This window comes from Vanellus vanellus (genome assembly GCF_965231255.1).
Source record: "Vanellus vanellus genome assembly, chromosome: 5".
In the NCBI taxonomy this organism is placed as follows: Eukaryota; Metazoa; Chordata; class Aves; order Charadriiformes; family Charadriidae; genus Vanellus; species Vanellus vanellus.
Genome location: NC_138910.1, coordinates 33317478 through 33332949, shown reverse-complemented (window position 1 = coordinate 33332949; position 15472 = coordinate 33317478). Strand labels below are relative to the sequence as shown.

At 38.9% G+C, this 15472-nt stretch overlaps 1 protein-coding gene across 1 annotated transcript in view; it reads right to left on the bottom strand.

Moving 5' to 3' along the window:
• HECW2 (HECT, C2 and WW domain containing E3 ubiquitin protein ligase 2) overlaps nt 1–15472 on the bottom strand; it is a gene marked incomplete at its 5' end in the record, with an annotated part of 115891 nt that overhangs the window by 42344 nt on the left and 58075 nt on the right. Inside the window, 6 exons of the mRNA XM_082483738.1 lie at nt 1331–1455; nt 5023–5126; nt 5497–5647; nt 9724–9819; nt 11202–12542; nt 13983–14083. Coding sequence (XP_082339864.1) covers nt 1331–1455; nt 5023–5126; nt 5497–5647; nt 9724–9819; nt 11202–12542; nt 13983–14083 — 1918 coding nt within the window. The remainder of the gene's footprint in view (nt 1–1330; nt 1456–5022; nt 5127–5496; nt 5648–9723; nt 9820–11201; nt 12543–13982; nt 14084–15472) is intronic.

Below are 15472 nucleotides of genomic sequence, written 5' to 3'. Positions count from 1 at the left end.
CCCTTTGATCCCTCAGCTTTAAACTAAGCATGAGGCAGATGGGATGGAATACCGCGTTGGTCAGTTTTGGGTCACCTGTCCTGTCTGCCCCTCCCCACAGGTGCGACCTCGCTACACTCTTCTGCTCCTGGTCCTCCAATGCGGCATATAAGAAAGTTAGCTGCCGTGGTTGTTATAGCAATAAGTATAAGCAAAAGCCTCTCTGCCTACCATTCCTTGGTATTAATTATAACCATCAGATGTTGTCTGCTAGAAGCAGACAGTGTCTGAAAAACTCAACATTAATTTCAGAGTTAGAAGAGACTTAACTGAAAAGTAAAATTACTGAAAAGAAAAATTGGTTCTCTTCTATTTCAAACCAGGACAAGTTAAAATAAGAGAGTGAAAGAAGAGCACTGAGAAATAGGGAAAACTTTAAATAAAAAGGGGTAAAATAAACAGTTACCCTTCCCTCCAAAAAAACCCAGCCAACCAGAAACCAGATATTTCTATTGGGATTAGCAATAGACAGAAGCTGAGACACAGGCCCTGCTACTGCACTGTGCTGCTACCTAAAATCACTCTGTGCCCCTACACCTCTGCTCCCTGGCCAGAGGTCTTATCTACCTCTGTCCTGTTTCCTATATTCAAGATAGGGCTATGCAAGCTAAGCAGAATTATTCAGATACAGACAAGCACACATATATCAAAACCAAACTAACACTGACCAGTAATCTAAAAACCACTGTATTATTAATACGTGTGCTTGCAGACAATAAATTATTCATTCCATTACTTCTGTTTACACTATACATCCCATTACACAAAGGAAAAGAAATATTGAAAAAAAAAAAACTATATAAGAAGCAGCACTGAAGAACAGGCAAAACAGAAAAGGAAAATAATATATATATTAAGATGCTTTTTTGTTCAGTGTGACTTCTAATATATTTTGATACAAAACAGGTAATCTGGGGGAAAGAAGTCATCCCATAAGAAGCAAAGTGATCTTAAAAAATAAGCATCATTTTCATTCTCAGAATTGTCTCTCGCCCTCTGCAAAGCCCAGTAAGAAAGCTATTGCTTCGATAAACAAATGAGTTTTGTATCATAAGAATTGAGTGAAATTCATAAGAATTGAGTGAAAAATAGAGACTGTAGAAGCTATAATGCCAATGAAGACAACTCTGATAGCCCACCAATTGCAAGGAGTGATGATGAGTGTTTGGATTTATCCAGCCTCCCTATGTACTACCAATATCTTAGCATCAAACACTGAGCAATACACAAGACAACTGTATTTATAAGCACATATTTATGAAGGTCTTTCAGCTTTAGAAGCTATACTCACAGGGTTAGAATGCAGCACTGTAAAGAACTCTGGGCTGATAAGGAATTTCACAGGGGGAGACTGGAGCAATAAAGTAAGTCTGGATCTGGAGGTAGAGTGAGGCAGCACATTTTCTCTTCGAAAATCTAAGAGAATGAAAAGACTTCCAGTAATAATCATTACCAAAACATCGCTAGAAACAAGTATATTGATTTGAATCACACAAGCAAGAAAAGCACTAGGTACACAATTATTTCAGGTATATTAAATATTGTCCACATAAGCGTACCTGAATTTCTTCTAACACCGCACTGAAGTTTCTGAAAATACCACAATTTCAGTTTAGTAACTTTTACTTGTTGCTTTGAGTGAACGCTCATTAAAACAACAACAACAAAAAATCACGTCCAATTATCTGGGTTACCAAATACGTGCCTGTGTACAAGATGCAAGAAGGTCCCTGTGGCAAGCCTACATTGCTACACTGTACCTGTATGCAGATAAGTTATTTTTCAAATGTTAACTAATGGATATAAAAGTCATTGTACACTTAAAAATGTTTCACTCCTCCTTTAATAAAATAAAAATAAAAAAATACTGCTGTTAACACAGACACAATCCTGATCCAGTATTTAAGCAGTTCATGTAAGTAAAACAGGTTGCCAAGGAAGTACCTTTCAAGTTTCAACTTTCAGTAAACATTTGGATCTTCTCCTAGCAACTGCAGAAGTGCACTGATTTTTCAACAGTACCAGGAACTGAAAATATATTGTAAGTGGTATTTGCTACGATGTTAAAACTGTTCCCCTTAATTATCACTGAAAATCAACAGGACATGTGGATGCATATTTTAATGTAAATAAAAAAAATCACAAATTCAGATTCGGTCTGCAGTGATTTTACTCTAAAATGTATACCATCTTCCACATTTCAGTTTCTTTCTTTTACATATTGCAGTACTCACACACTTCCCCATCAAATCATAGAATCACAGATGAACATTAATTATGTAGAACACAGCTACCATGGATGTAAAAGAACAATAACCCACGGGCAGAGAAAGGTAGAGAGGCAGTGAATGAGACTCTAAACTGAGGGAAAAATAAGGAAAAAAAATGAAAAAAAAGGAGGAAAAGAAGAAAGTAAAATTTTAGATATGAATTGGTAAACATTATTGAAAAAAGGGAATGGGGAAAATAAAGATGTTCATTTTAAGCATTAGAGGAAACAAGAAAACAGAAATAAAGGAAAAGTGAATGAATAAGAGGATTTTTAGAGACACTTCTTAAACAATAGACCCCAAGCCCTCCAACCTGATGCACATCTATGCAGCGACAGCAGTGTAAAGCCCCCTGAAGTTATCTATGCCTGAACACTTGGGCTGGAAGCGTCTTCCAGGCACACACTGCGGTTGCATGTCAACTCCGTATTGGTACAAAACTTGGCTGTACACCAGTCACTTCTCACACCCTGGAAGATGCTGTGACATGCTGCATGTGTCCACTGTCATAGTCTGGGTAATGTGTCGCCAGGCGGGTTTTTTCTGGCAGTTTACAGGCTTATGAATTTGATTTATGAAAAGCTTACTCAGCTGAACTTGCTGATTAGCGTTTAGAGTGAATTTGCTTTAAACTGATTTGTTTACAGCACAACAAACCATCTAGCTGCACATGCACAAAGATAGAAAAGGAAAAGGCAGAAGTAAAGAAAAAAATATGAAGGGAGAACTTGGCTAAATCACAAGCTCCACAATGATTTGAAACTCAAGGGAGGGTAGCATTGCTTGGGTATTAAATTAACTTCAGAAAGAGTATTGTAAGACAATATCAAGACCATCTAGAAACAAAGCCAAAGCACACAATAACACACAACTACGCACGACACTGGATGTGTAACAAACTAAATTTATAAATGTATTAGTAGATTAGTAGTAGGAAGATGACCAAGGAGAAAGCCGCTTAGCAAGAAGAAAAACTAGCAATGATGCTTGGAGCTCATTAAAAAAGGTCTTTCATTCTGTCTTCATTCAAAAAGTTAACACCAACCGGACAACCGGAAGAACTGAAAAACAGGTGGAGAACTTTCTTCTTAGGCTAGAATAGGTAAAGAGCAGGTTAAAGACTGTGGTGCAAATCAGAGATTTTCAAACCCTTTGGGCTTGATGAATTATACTCGAACACGTTTAGGAAACTAGGTGAAGCAGTCTCTGAGACATTGGTGGTTATTTCGGAGGTCTGAAGAAGTTCTCAGAAGAAAAGGGATAAATATTATATCCCTTTTTAAGAATAGGTTAAAAAAAAAGATGAAGGAAACTATAGATGAGTTGACATGTTTTCTATTCTCAGACACATGAACTAATTATCAAACTACTTAAAGCCACGAGAAGACAGCAAGGTGGAGAAACATAACCAGGATTTCTGAAGAATGAATCATAGCAAGCTAACAAAGTTATTTTCTACTACTGAGTGGCGTAAAGGCCACATATTTTGATGTTAACAAGGCCTTTAATACTGTTTACATGATACTCTCAGAATCATGTTGGGGGAGAAAATTACCTGAAACAGATGAAACCACCTGGAGAGGTGTACGCAGTAGCTTGCAAAAATTTACTGAAGACCAGTTATGATTTATGTCAAACAAAAAGAGCACACCAAGTGATGTTTCACTGAGATCTGACTGGGTCTGGTCCTATTCATTAATTTTATTAATGACTGGATAGGAACGACAGAATTTGCTCAAGCTAGGAGATGTCCATCCTGCTGTCCAAGTAATGTAGCAAGATTAAAAACCATAGTGACACATTAGAAACATGCAAAGACCTGTGTGCAGGTATGGATAATCAGCTGCACAAACACCAGATGAAAAATGCACGTCTGTGCCAAAGATCTGCACACCAGGGTCTAGACCTGATTTTAGCAGATCAAAGACTACACACTGGTGGTTAGTGTCAAACTATCAGGAAAAAAAAAGAAATCATAATTATGCAGGAATGTACAAGGAGTGTTGTACATAAGACGTGACATTTCCACAGTCTCTTCAGTACAGCAGAGTCATAGCTTTATTTAATTTTCTGAAATACTCCTCAGGAGCTGCAGACCAACTGAAGACAATCCTGAGTAGGCCAACAAAATAACTGGAGACGTAAAAACACAAGCCACAAGGAAAGACTAGGAAGTAATGACTTAGGAATATGTTATAAGAGAAATGATAAGAGCAGACTGTCTAAAGAAGTTACAGAACGTCCATTAACTGGAGAACATGTTACAAGAACACGTGAGATGCACTTGCCTATTATGGTTTAGGTACAGCTCATCCTACCTATCTTCAGCATGGAGATGAAGCTGATGACTGCCCAAAGACCTTTCTAGTCTTATATTCTACCATTCCAAAATGCAGTTGCAGATTCAAAATATTTGTAACCCAGACCACACAATGTTATGCTTTTTCACTGCAAATGTCCTGCCTATACTTTTACCCAGTCAGGTACTGACAGGAAAATGCTCTGAATCTCGTGTTCATCTCTTCAGCATACTGAACAGGCTGAGCCACAATCTTCAAAAACTAGACAGCAATGAAAACAAATGGTTTCATTTTCACCCAGACTTTCGGGGGCAGAAGTTAGGTTCTGCCTTATATATCACTCTCATTAAATCATCTATGAGATGAGCGCTCCCTTTAGAAAGGGGGAAAAAAAATTCTTTTTTTTTCTTAACCTGCATTAGAATGGTGAAAGTCAGTTTCCTCTCCAGCTCCATCCACGGCATTTGTATGCTCTTCAGGCCTGTCGTTAGTCATTGTTCTTCGGATGCTCTGGTACCTAGGGTTTGAAAACTGGACTTTATATATAGTATATGGTAACTATGATCCAATTCTGGCTCCAAGGGAGCTTGTCCATCTTTTCTGCCATGTAGGTTAATATACATCAACCTCTAATTTTTGCATTAATAACCTTCTGAATTTCTAGAAACCATTATCAGATTATTTTTTTTAGCCACTTATCTTATGAACACAGGTGGAATACAAAACCCCTAGAAGCTCACATGCAAATTAAAAGGGACAGCTACATAAAAATAAACACATATGGCCAGCTGCAGTAGCAACTGTGAACCTGTCTTCACACTCAGTCTTACCACAGTGAATGCAGTTTTGCAAACACACAATTCACAAACAACAAGGGTAATTCTTACCGGCGATTCAGCTGTTCCATTTGCTGTATGGAATTTGACCTCTGGAGAATCTGCGGGGCTGGGGGGGCTGTGGGTCGCTGCCATGTTGTTGTCCTGTTCACGTGGTCCACATAAAAAATCCGTCCATGGCTGTCAATTCGAGCCTCCCAGTCTAAGTAGCAATAAAATACTGTGAACTATGGAGGGCTTGGAGTTTATTTATTTCTTTATTTTAGCTCTGTAGCTTTTGTAACTGAATCTACTGTTCCAAGTTTCTATTTCTCTTTTACAGGATGACTTCAGCACAGAACTTTCTCACTGAAGGGTTAAGAGACATGGCTTTTCCCTGTTTTATCCCATAAAATTCCCCACTGTAGTTAAGTTTCCATGGAATCCATATCTAGTAATTTCTATTCCTTTCTCTGTTCTATTTCCCACTAACCAGTAATTGTCCCAGGGAAAAAAAAACCAACCCAGTATCAGGATACTTAGTGTAATTCTCTTGTACTGAAGTAATTCAAGATCCTATTCTGAGGGTTATTTCCATTGCAAAAGGCCAATAAGTAAGTACCAAAAACCTTGCAAAGCTTGACACCCATCATTGTTTCACCCCAGCTAGCAGTAACAGTAATAAAACAGATCCCAGTGCTCTCCCTGGGTTTACATGTACCTATGTTAAAGGTAAGCAGACCTGCCAGAGAAGACGGACAATTACAACAAACTCCTTCAGATACTAAATGCATGTTCCAGAACTGCTGATTCTGCAAATATCATAGCAAATTCAACTTCTTGCGCAAGCGGTAACTATAATGCTGTCCGCTGGTTTTGCAACACAAGCTACAGACGTTAGAAGTTTAGACCATGGAGACACACCAGGAGAGCAGAGATGAAGGTGCTGGTACCTTTCCCCAACCACATCTGGCTTCTCAGTGCTCAGCAGAAACCAGGTGCATCACAACATCTAGGCCTTAGTTCAGAAGCTTTTTGGGTCAGAAATACTGTCTGCCTAATAACTGGTTATAAAATGAGCAAGACACCAAAACACTGATCGTGGCTGGGGGCCACATAATAAGAGTAAAAAAAAAAAAAGATATTTTATATGCAGAAATGGACATGCCTGATTCTTGGGCACTGGCAACTGCAGAAAACATGCAAACCATTTAGCACATCAGTTAAAAAACAATCTGCGAGCTCAGAAGGTTTCTAAAAGAGACTTTCTATATTGCAAGTCTAGGTGAAAACGTCAATCACTGCAGTAACATTTTAAAAATCACTGGCAAGCAACCAATCCTAAATGACCGCTGCTCCAACAAGGAAAGAGGGCATAAAAATGTCTTGTCAGCAGAGAAGGAGAACTAAATTCTACTGTGAATTATTTAATACTGACAGTCTTAAAACCTCAGGCTTTGTTACTGTATGAGTACTATGACTTCTGTCAACTCTTGGAGGCAGCCAAGTGGCGCGCTGCATTACACTGTAGGGCCTGAGTGACTCATGAAGAGTGAGGAAAGGCAGGTTTTGAGATAAACTCATGGTGTCATGTCCGCATGACAGCTGTGTGTTTCAGCTGGACAGAATGCAAATTACTCTTCTATCTTTATCATGCACAATCAAAACGGCCTATTAGCGTTCAAAGCATTTCTAGTGCAAACAAGAGCTACGTAGGAAAGTAAGCTCAGAGGAAGAAAAGAAAAAGCAGCACAATAGGGTAGGAATAAAAACAACTGTTTAAGGAACAAATTTAAACTCCAGGAGAAAAAATTAAAAATTTGTAATATACTGTAAATTTAAAATGCAAATTTAAAAATAAACAAAATTAAATCAATGCAAAGCTTATGGCATAACCACTGTATTTTCTATCCAAAATATAACATATTTGAAAGTTACTAAAAAAAAAAAATTCATTTATCTCAAAACATTTCAATATTCTGAAAAATGTTTCCATTTTTTAAAAAGAAAAAAATGATTGAGACATGTTCCTGTGCAAAGGTCCTATTTAAAAAAAAACAGTATCTTCTGATGAAATAAAAATACTCAAAATTTTAAACCAAAGTTTGTAAACAAAACAGAATGTGGAAGTATTCCGGGAAGGACAGAATTGTTCATCAGGGGAAAAAAAAAAACAAACAAAAAGCCCCAAAAAGAACCCCACTAAAACCACCAAAACCCAACAGTTTAAATTTGTACATTCATTGTTCTGCTTAAATGTCAAAACCCTAAACTACTGTATAATAGTTGAGATTTGTCTTGCGGTGATTATACATCCAATTCTGACACTCAGTCACCATTTCTGTAATGTGGTCGTGCAGAAGAAAAGCATTTTTGCCTGCATTCAATTTTAAATACATGAGTTCAAACACTTGGGCAATGGCTTCTAAAGTAAAGCACCTGCATCAGTGTTGTGATGGACAAGGTTATCTTCCCTCCGTCAAATCGCTGTTAATCAAATGTGTTACAAATACTTTAGCGTGCTGAATTGCAAAACTGTAATTCATCAAGGTTGTGTGGTCAAGCTTATTTGTTAATTTTTCCCTAGGAATGCAGGAATTGGATGATAATGTTGCATGTTATAGGTAGAAATACTAGATAAACATTTCAATTCTTTCTCTGGTTCTTTAACTTAACCTACACACAACTGAAATACACACACCTATTTTTCTTTCTTGGTTTCAGATTCTGGTGTAATAAAAAATGGAATACAACCCAAAACACACAGTTCATAACTCAAATTCGTATTCTAAGTTTTGTCTCTGGTTTTTAACTATTAAAATATTAAAACTGTTACATATCTGACAGCAGAGCTTTGGAGAGAAAAACTGAATCTAGGCAACAACTTGTATTTAAGATTTTATTCACGTTAGCAAATGAATGATCTACATAAAGATTGCACAGAGCTTTGATTGTAAAGGGGCAATGTGTATATGCATGACTGTGTAAAACCCCAGCAAATGTCATGAATGTTAGAATACCACACAGCCAAATCTTTTTAATTAATATTCCAAAAGTTTTTCCAAGTAGTTACTGTAGCGTATAGTTTGCCTGGAACACAAAAAGCAATCTGTGTATAAACCATGGTACTATAAAAGCTATCTCTATGCATTTCTCATTTATTACACTGAACTCTGAGTATTTCCTGTAATGTTCTCTGACTTTTTCAGTATGAAAAGTGATAAAAATGCAACTGAAATACGTGTGTCTCAGGCACAATTTTGTAAAAAATAATACTGGCTTATTGAGGTGGCAGTCAATTAACTTTAGGATCTGCACACAGGACTAATTTGTTATATGCGCTGATTATAACAGAAGCAGCAGGGAGCAAAATCTTCTCATCACCCTGGCTTTCCAACATACAGTAATATCTGTGTTCTGCTATCAGGCTCCTTCCAGTTACCCTCTCCAATTACAGGGCAAACGCAGTCCCATTCCATGCTGTGAAATAAAGCTCTATTAATTTTGCACTAGCTATCTGAATCCCTGACTCCTTTAAAGTAATGTAGCTTTGCCACAGACTTCAGTGGATCTGAATTTAACTATTTTGGGGGGGGTTGTTTTCAAGTAATGTTTGCCAGTTAGTTGTGTACCTTTTCTTTTTTTGTCCTTTCTCCTTTCTTTAAATATCTGATAGTGAATAGATTTTCACTGCACCAAGTTTAAGAAGGTTAATCCAACAATTGGGAGCAATGTATTTTTCATGTACATTAGAGAAATCACAATTTATCTGTCAACTTAGGCTCACGTAACCGTTGCTTAACACCCAGGTTTAGTTTAATGCAAAAAGTCTTCACGCTGCCTCAAAAAACGCAAGGAAAACATACACCTTTCACGTAATCTGCAGAGATTAAACATGTTAAATATTTCTTTGTAAATCATCACCATACAAGAATTATTCAGGGATTTCAGAGTGCTTGACATCTTTCCCACCAAGTGCCTCATATAGCGTATCACCTCACGTCCCTACCCGTGTGCACTGCATACCGAAAAGGCAGCACTGTGCCTTCCTGCTTCTCCCCAAACGTCACTTAGCAAGTCTGTACACACCAGGTATAATTATCATAACACATCCTCATAGTTGGCAGACTGAGCAAAATGCTTTTTACAAAACAGCACTAGACTTAATCATCGTCACTCCTTGCTTGGAACTTCTCAGCTGTTCATTCTCAGTTCTCACATTTGAAACAGAAATGTAATGAGATCTCAGTAATGACATCCAGGCAGCCTATCCCCCAATTAAAGTATGAAGAACCTCACTTGGTGGTAGAGCCTCATCCACTCTCTGGTACCGGCTAACGTCCTGACGTACCGAAGGCAGCGACCTCAAGGGCTGATGGCCATTGGCTTGAGCACCTGGAATCAAAATGCCCACAAATTATTTTTACAGTTAAAGTGGGGAAGCTCTAGAGATACCTCCAAAGTGAACAGGACACACTAACGCTTCTGCAGGACTACAATATTTTACGATATATCTAATATTCATCTATTTTTAGGGAGCAAAACAAGCTATGCCTACAGTTCAGGGTAAGCGAATTCTCTGGGATGCGCTGCAGTCTCAGTCCTGAAAATGTCACCTTTTGGGACGTGCTGCATCCACCTGTGACCAGCGGAATCCAGGGTACACAAACAACAGCCTGTGCCTGAGCCACATCCCAGCAAGGGTCAAGGACAAAGCTCCACCTGGCCATCAGAGAAACCTGCTGCAAGAGTGAGAGGTGAAACTGTCCATTGACCTTTCTCGCTGCAGTCACACTGATCTGCAAAACATGGCGCAACTTGGTACCTAATAAAAAGAGACTCCCAAATGTCTAGAAATTTATGTTAAAAAAATCCATATTGACAGTTTTTGAAATAAATACCAAAATTATTATTTCCAAATCAAAGAGCTGTTTATGAAGGGAAGAAACTAATAGATCCAAAACCTTTTGAAATGTTATTAAAAAGATGCATTCAGAAATACAGTTTGATTGCACCCACTTGATTAGATCCACTTCAATCCCTGAAGAAATTAAACAGATAATCCATTGTGAAATGTGCTTGGAAACAATCCTTTAGGGACAAATTCCTACCTTCTGTGATTTTAGTGAGACACAACTGCTAAAAGAATTTTACAATTGGTAAGAGTTTTACAGTGTTCATTCAAGTAACACATTCCTCTCCTCCATGGTTCCAGCTGTCCTAGGATTTGTCTACCACAGATAAGGGACTGGGAAAAGGAAGATAAACAGCCTGAAGTGTGACTAAAAAACCCATTTCTTCTCCCCCCCCCCTCCCCCCCTTCTTTTGATTACCCTTATGTTTTAATGGTAATATATGTGTATATTTTCTTCCCCTTATAAACACGCCAAAGACAAGACCCAAATATAAATTCTAGTTTGCATCTCATAGTTCTGGGACTATTTCCCCCCCATTACCATTTTGATTAGCAAGCTGGGCAATATTGTAGAATCCTTTCCTCCTCTTCATCCTCTGTCTCATTACTCTCTCAAGAATTAAAATGTATCTAATTCCAAAATAAACATATCTTGGATATTTCAGTTTTGATTTTTTGGTTACATCAAAACCCCCAAGAGTCTCTTGAAGAAGGGGATAGATCTCAAAGGAGCAATAAAAAGATATCTTGAAAGATAACGAAATTGAGAAATGAAGATCTTTAATTTCAGATGTTAATTTTTTAAATAATTTTTACTGGCTGCAGAAAGTTCACTTCAGAAAGTGCCTCCTGCAGTTATTACCTCCAGTAGCTCCTTCAACCTGTGCTGTGGCACCCTCACAAGCTGCTTGGGCTCCTTCTGTTTCTTCATCCTGAGACTGGCTGTTGGCAGCTGCTGCCTGCAGGCTTCTTCTTCTTTGCCAGATTTCTTCTGCTTCCTCTTGTTCTTGTAATTCACCTGCCTCAGCCTCCTGTGCCTCCTCCCGAGGTAACTGTACCGCAGGTAGAGAACCAGAAGTACTTGCATCATTCTGTGTCTCAGCACCTGGCTCAATTCTAGCTGCATCGGTGGCAGAAGCTCCCTCTTCCTCCTCCTGAGAAGAAAAGGCTGGAGTCTCAGGAAACCTGGAACTTTCCAAAGAAGAACACCGCATTTCAACTGAGGAACGTCGCACAGTCGCGCTTTCGTTGCAAGAGCTGTCTGCCCCTTCCACATCACTTTCCCCTTCTGGCCGGGTACTAGCCTCACTGACACTTTCCGTGCGAGCAGGATCACTCTGCTCAGTTTCTGATGACATCTGAGAAGGTTCAGACCCTTGATCAATGGATTCTGTTTCACTAACGCCCCTTCTGCTCCCAGCAGCAGCATCGGCAGCTCCTGCATTTGCTCTGCTAGGAGGCTGCTCTGCCTCCTGAGCGGCACACGATTCGCTGCCAGCCTGGTCTGCTGGTGCTTCACTTTGAGAACCTTGCAGGCTTTCGCCTCCTGCTAACTGTGAGGGTGGAAGCTCTGGGAGAGTCTCTTGCTGGTCATCAGTTGATGGCAAAGGAGCTTCAGAGGCTGAAACGTTTTCACTCTCTGCAGGCCCTTGCGTTACCTGATCTGATGAGTAACTTAAACCATTCCTTTCAACATTTCTTGTAGCACCATTAAGCATTACTAAACCACCATCGTCTTCCAAGGAAGATGGAAAACCGAGGTCTTGATGTAGCTCATGCTCCTCTTCATCTGAGTCAATATGAAGCATAGCATTAAGTCTTGTGTCAGTAGGGAAGCTACTCCTCAGTTTTGGGGAGGCTCCACGTGGACGCTCGCCACAGGCAGACGTCCCGGGTCTAGGATGATTATTGTGTTCTATTGCATCCAGATAGTCATTTAGTGAGTCCTGGCGACCTCTAGTAGGTGATGATCTTGAAGCACCGGAGGTCAACTCATCCTGGTCCGTTTCCAAAGTTCTACTAGTCCTTAAAGGGTGTCTTAGGATTGCTTCTCCAGAAGATTCCTCAAGGACCGGACCATTGGAACACACTGTGGATGTATCGTGATGTCCTGCTGGCATGTCCTCATCATCAGAGGGGCTCCCCAAGTCTCCATTTACAGAGTTCACTCCCAGCAAAGTGCCAACTGTTTCTGGTGAAGCATCTGCAGAGACACAAAGACGGAATGTGAAACACAACGCAGCAACAGACAGTTCATTCTACTTTCTCTGCATCACCAAAGTGATATAAAAATACACATCTTCTAACGTTTCCTTATTTCAATCAAAAAACTAAGGGAAGAAAATACAATTAAAACAATAGAGGCATCTACAGTGTTATAACATCAGTTACAGAATTTTCTCTGTATAAGTCTATACTATTTTGTAGGATACAGAAAATTTAAGGATGTGAAGTACAACTTTAAAGTCTACAGCATCTCTCTCATATCCAAAAGTAAGATTTACACAAAGCCAGTCACTGACACCCTTAGCAGCATGCAAACCAGCAGCTGAGATCCCATAAGGAATCACAAATTGTGTACAGATATTAAAATCTATACACAACATTTATTTTGAGTTGATTTATAGGACTTTCCACTGTAAAGAATGGAAATTATTTAAGTAAAGTTCATGAGATATTAGGTGTCCTATGGCAATAACTATAGAAGGGAAACGAAAATAAGCCATCTCATTTGAGAGATGAGATGGTAGCTCTCCACATGGAAATCAAACAGGCATAGAGTTGAATAACCCAGCTCTAAGTGTCTGTACGCATCTGCAAGAACCTTAACTGTGAAGTCAGTGAACTAGAGTGCCTAACAACAAACGGGACTGAAGACAGGCACGTTTTTTTAATGGTGACAGAGCAAAAATATTAATGAGATACAGGACTACATGCCTACAAAAAAGGCAAGAAGGCTATATCAAGTTAAAAGATAGAGCGATATCTCACTACCAAAGAGATTATACCAAGTCTAATGAAGGAGAATCTAAGGTCAGAAACATGTATATAGACACATATGATGTGATAAACGTGTAACTGTACCAGCCATGTTCCGCTGATTGCCTTCAGAACAAGAAAAAAGGGAAATAAAAGAATTATCTAATAGAAGCATGCATTCTCAGAACCATAACAGGTATTCTTGGTTCTAAGCAGGACAGAGTCCTGTAAAAGGGGGACAGGACAGAGCCATCTGCATGTACATGCAGGGGAGGAGAGCACAGGTGGACTCTTACTTGCAACTGCTTATCTCAGCCAAAGGTGTTACAGCGGGAAGATATTACAGAGTGAAGAGAAACAACAAATTTGATTACCCAATCTTTCCCATAAAATGAGAATCATAAGCAGATTCATTTAAAATCTACCTAACGAAACAGGAAAACAATACAGTAAATGTTGGTGTTTTGGAATTCTCATCTCCAAAGCAGTACCTGACATATCTATCTTTGAATCCCAACGGAAAAAAAAATAAAATAGTATCTATAATAGAGGCACTGTACACAAATGAGAAAGTTTATTATCACAGAAAATCCTAGAAATAGAAATACATAGAAACTCTCTCCATACAACTATCTGGGGATCCAGATCATTGACAAATGCTCACCTTCATGAACAGAAGATGTGATTTCCACTTTGAATTGGAGATATCCACTTACATGATCAGCTGGGAGCCTTCTGCCAAGGTTATAGCTGAGAACCTGGTCTCTGCACAAACAAAGATGTTGGGTTTGGTTTGTTGGTTGTTTTTTTTTTCCAATTTTGACTGGTTTTATTTTTCCAGTATTTTCTATCAAAGGCTCTTATCAGGTGAGAGTCAGCATGATAGCACATAATTTCTGTTAGAATCTTAAAATCAGCCACATACTCTGGCTTGAACAGAAAAGCACAAACACCAACAATGGTGTAAAATACCATTAGTTAAAAGATAAAACAGCCTAAAAAACTACTTTTGATCATTTCCAAATACAGACTGTGCCCCAGAAATTCTTATACATCCCTAAATCTCTTTTTAAGTCCTAAAGAAATCAAACTGCGAAGGATGCCCTTTCCCCTAACCTCCTCCTTCCCTCAACCCAACATGTTTTATAATTAACAAAACCTTTCATTGTTTAAAACCTTCTGCCCCCTTGTGGCTTTTACTATATACAAAATTCCCAGATCTTCCCATTTGTGTTCTTTCAATAAAGCACTTCTGCATTCCTATTCAGAAAAACTATTAATGCTTGGGTTTAACTTCAAATACGTTCTTAAAGGCTTATTGAATTCAGCGGGACTCCGATTTGATTAACCACTTGTATCAGCTTGAGATATAGGATCAGATCGTAGGCTATATATTCTTACTAGGCAGAGCCAGAATTCACAGCCCCAGCCCCCCTCAGCACAGTTGGGACAGCTGAAGGGAGAGGAGGGGACTGCTGAAGACCTCCACAGGAAATCGCTGCTATTTATGCAAATAAATTTATATTGGTATAAGCAACTCTCCATTACCGGGAGCACTCCTACTGCAATATGAGTGACAGACTAAAATGAACGCAAGGTCATCACTGAAATAAGCTGCAGCAGTTTGCACGTAAACAGTAACTTTTAGCAAAAGAAGTCCTGAGTGGACAACGGGCCGCAGTACATCAAATTATTATAGAAGCGTCTCCAGGATCTGTCACGGATTCATCGCTCTGTACTCCAATTACAATTCTCAGCTAGACTTGGGGTGTCCTCAGAAGATTGCCATTTGAGATTTCCAGAGTTTTTACATAAGGTTTATATTGCTCTAGGCCCTTCGAGACTTAGAGAGAGCCACGACATGAATAATGTCTGCTCTGTATTCAGTTGAATCAATAATAGATGATTCTCATGCTCATTTATCATATTTTCCATGAAATTTAAAGCCAATTGGCCCTTTTTGTTACACAAACTTGAGAGTTATGTTGACATCTAAAAGCCAGGCAGAATTTTAGTGCAGTTTGTCTAAAAATGGCTGGTTCTGGATTTTACCTTTTCATTCATTAATACGGATCATTAATACAGGGAAGGGCAAGTTAAGCATATGGTGTACTGTAAGTCCTTGCACTTTGCTCATGTAATTTTTCAAGTTCA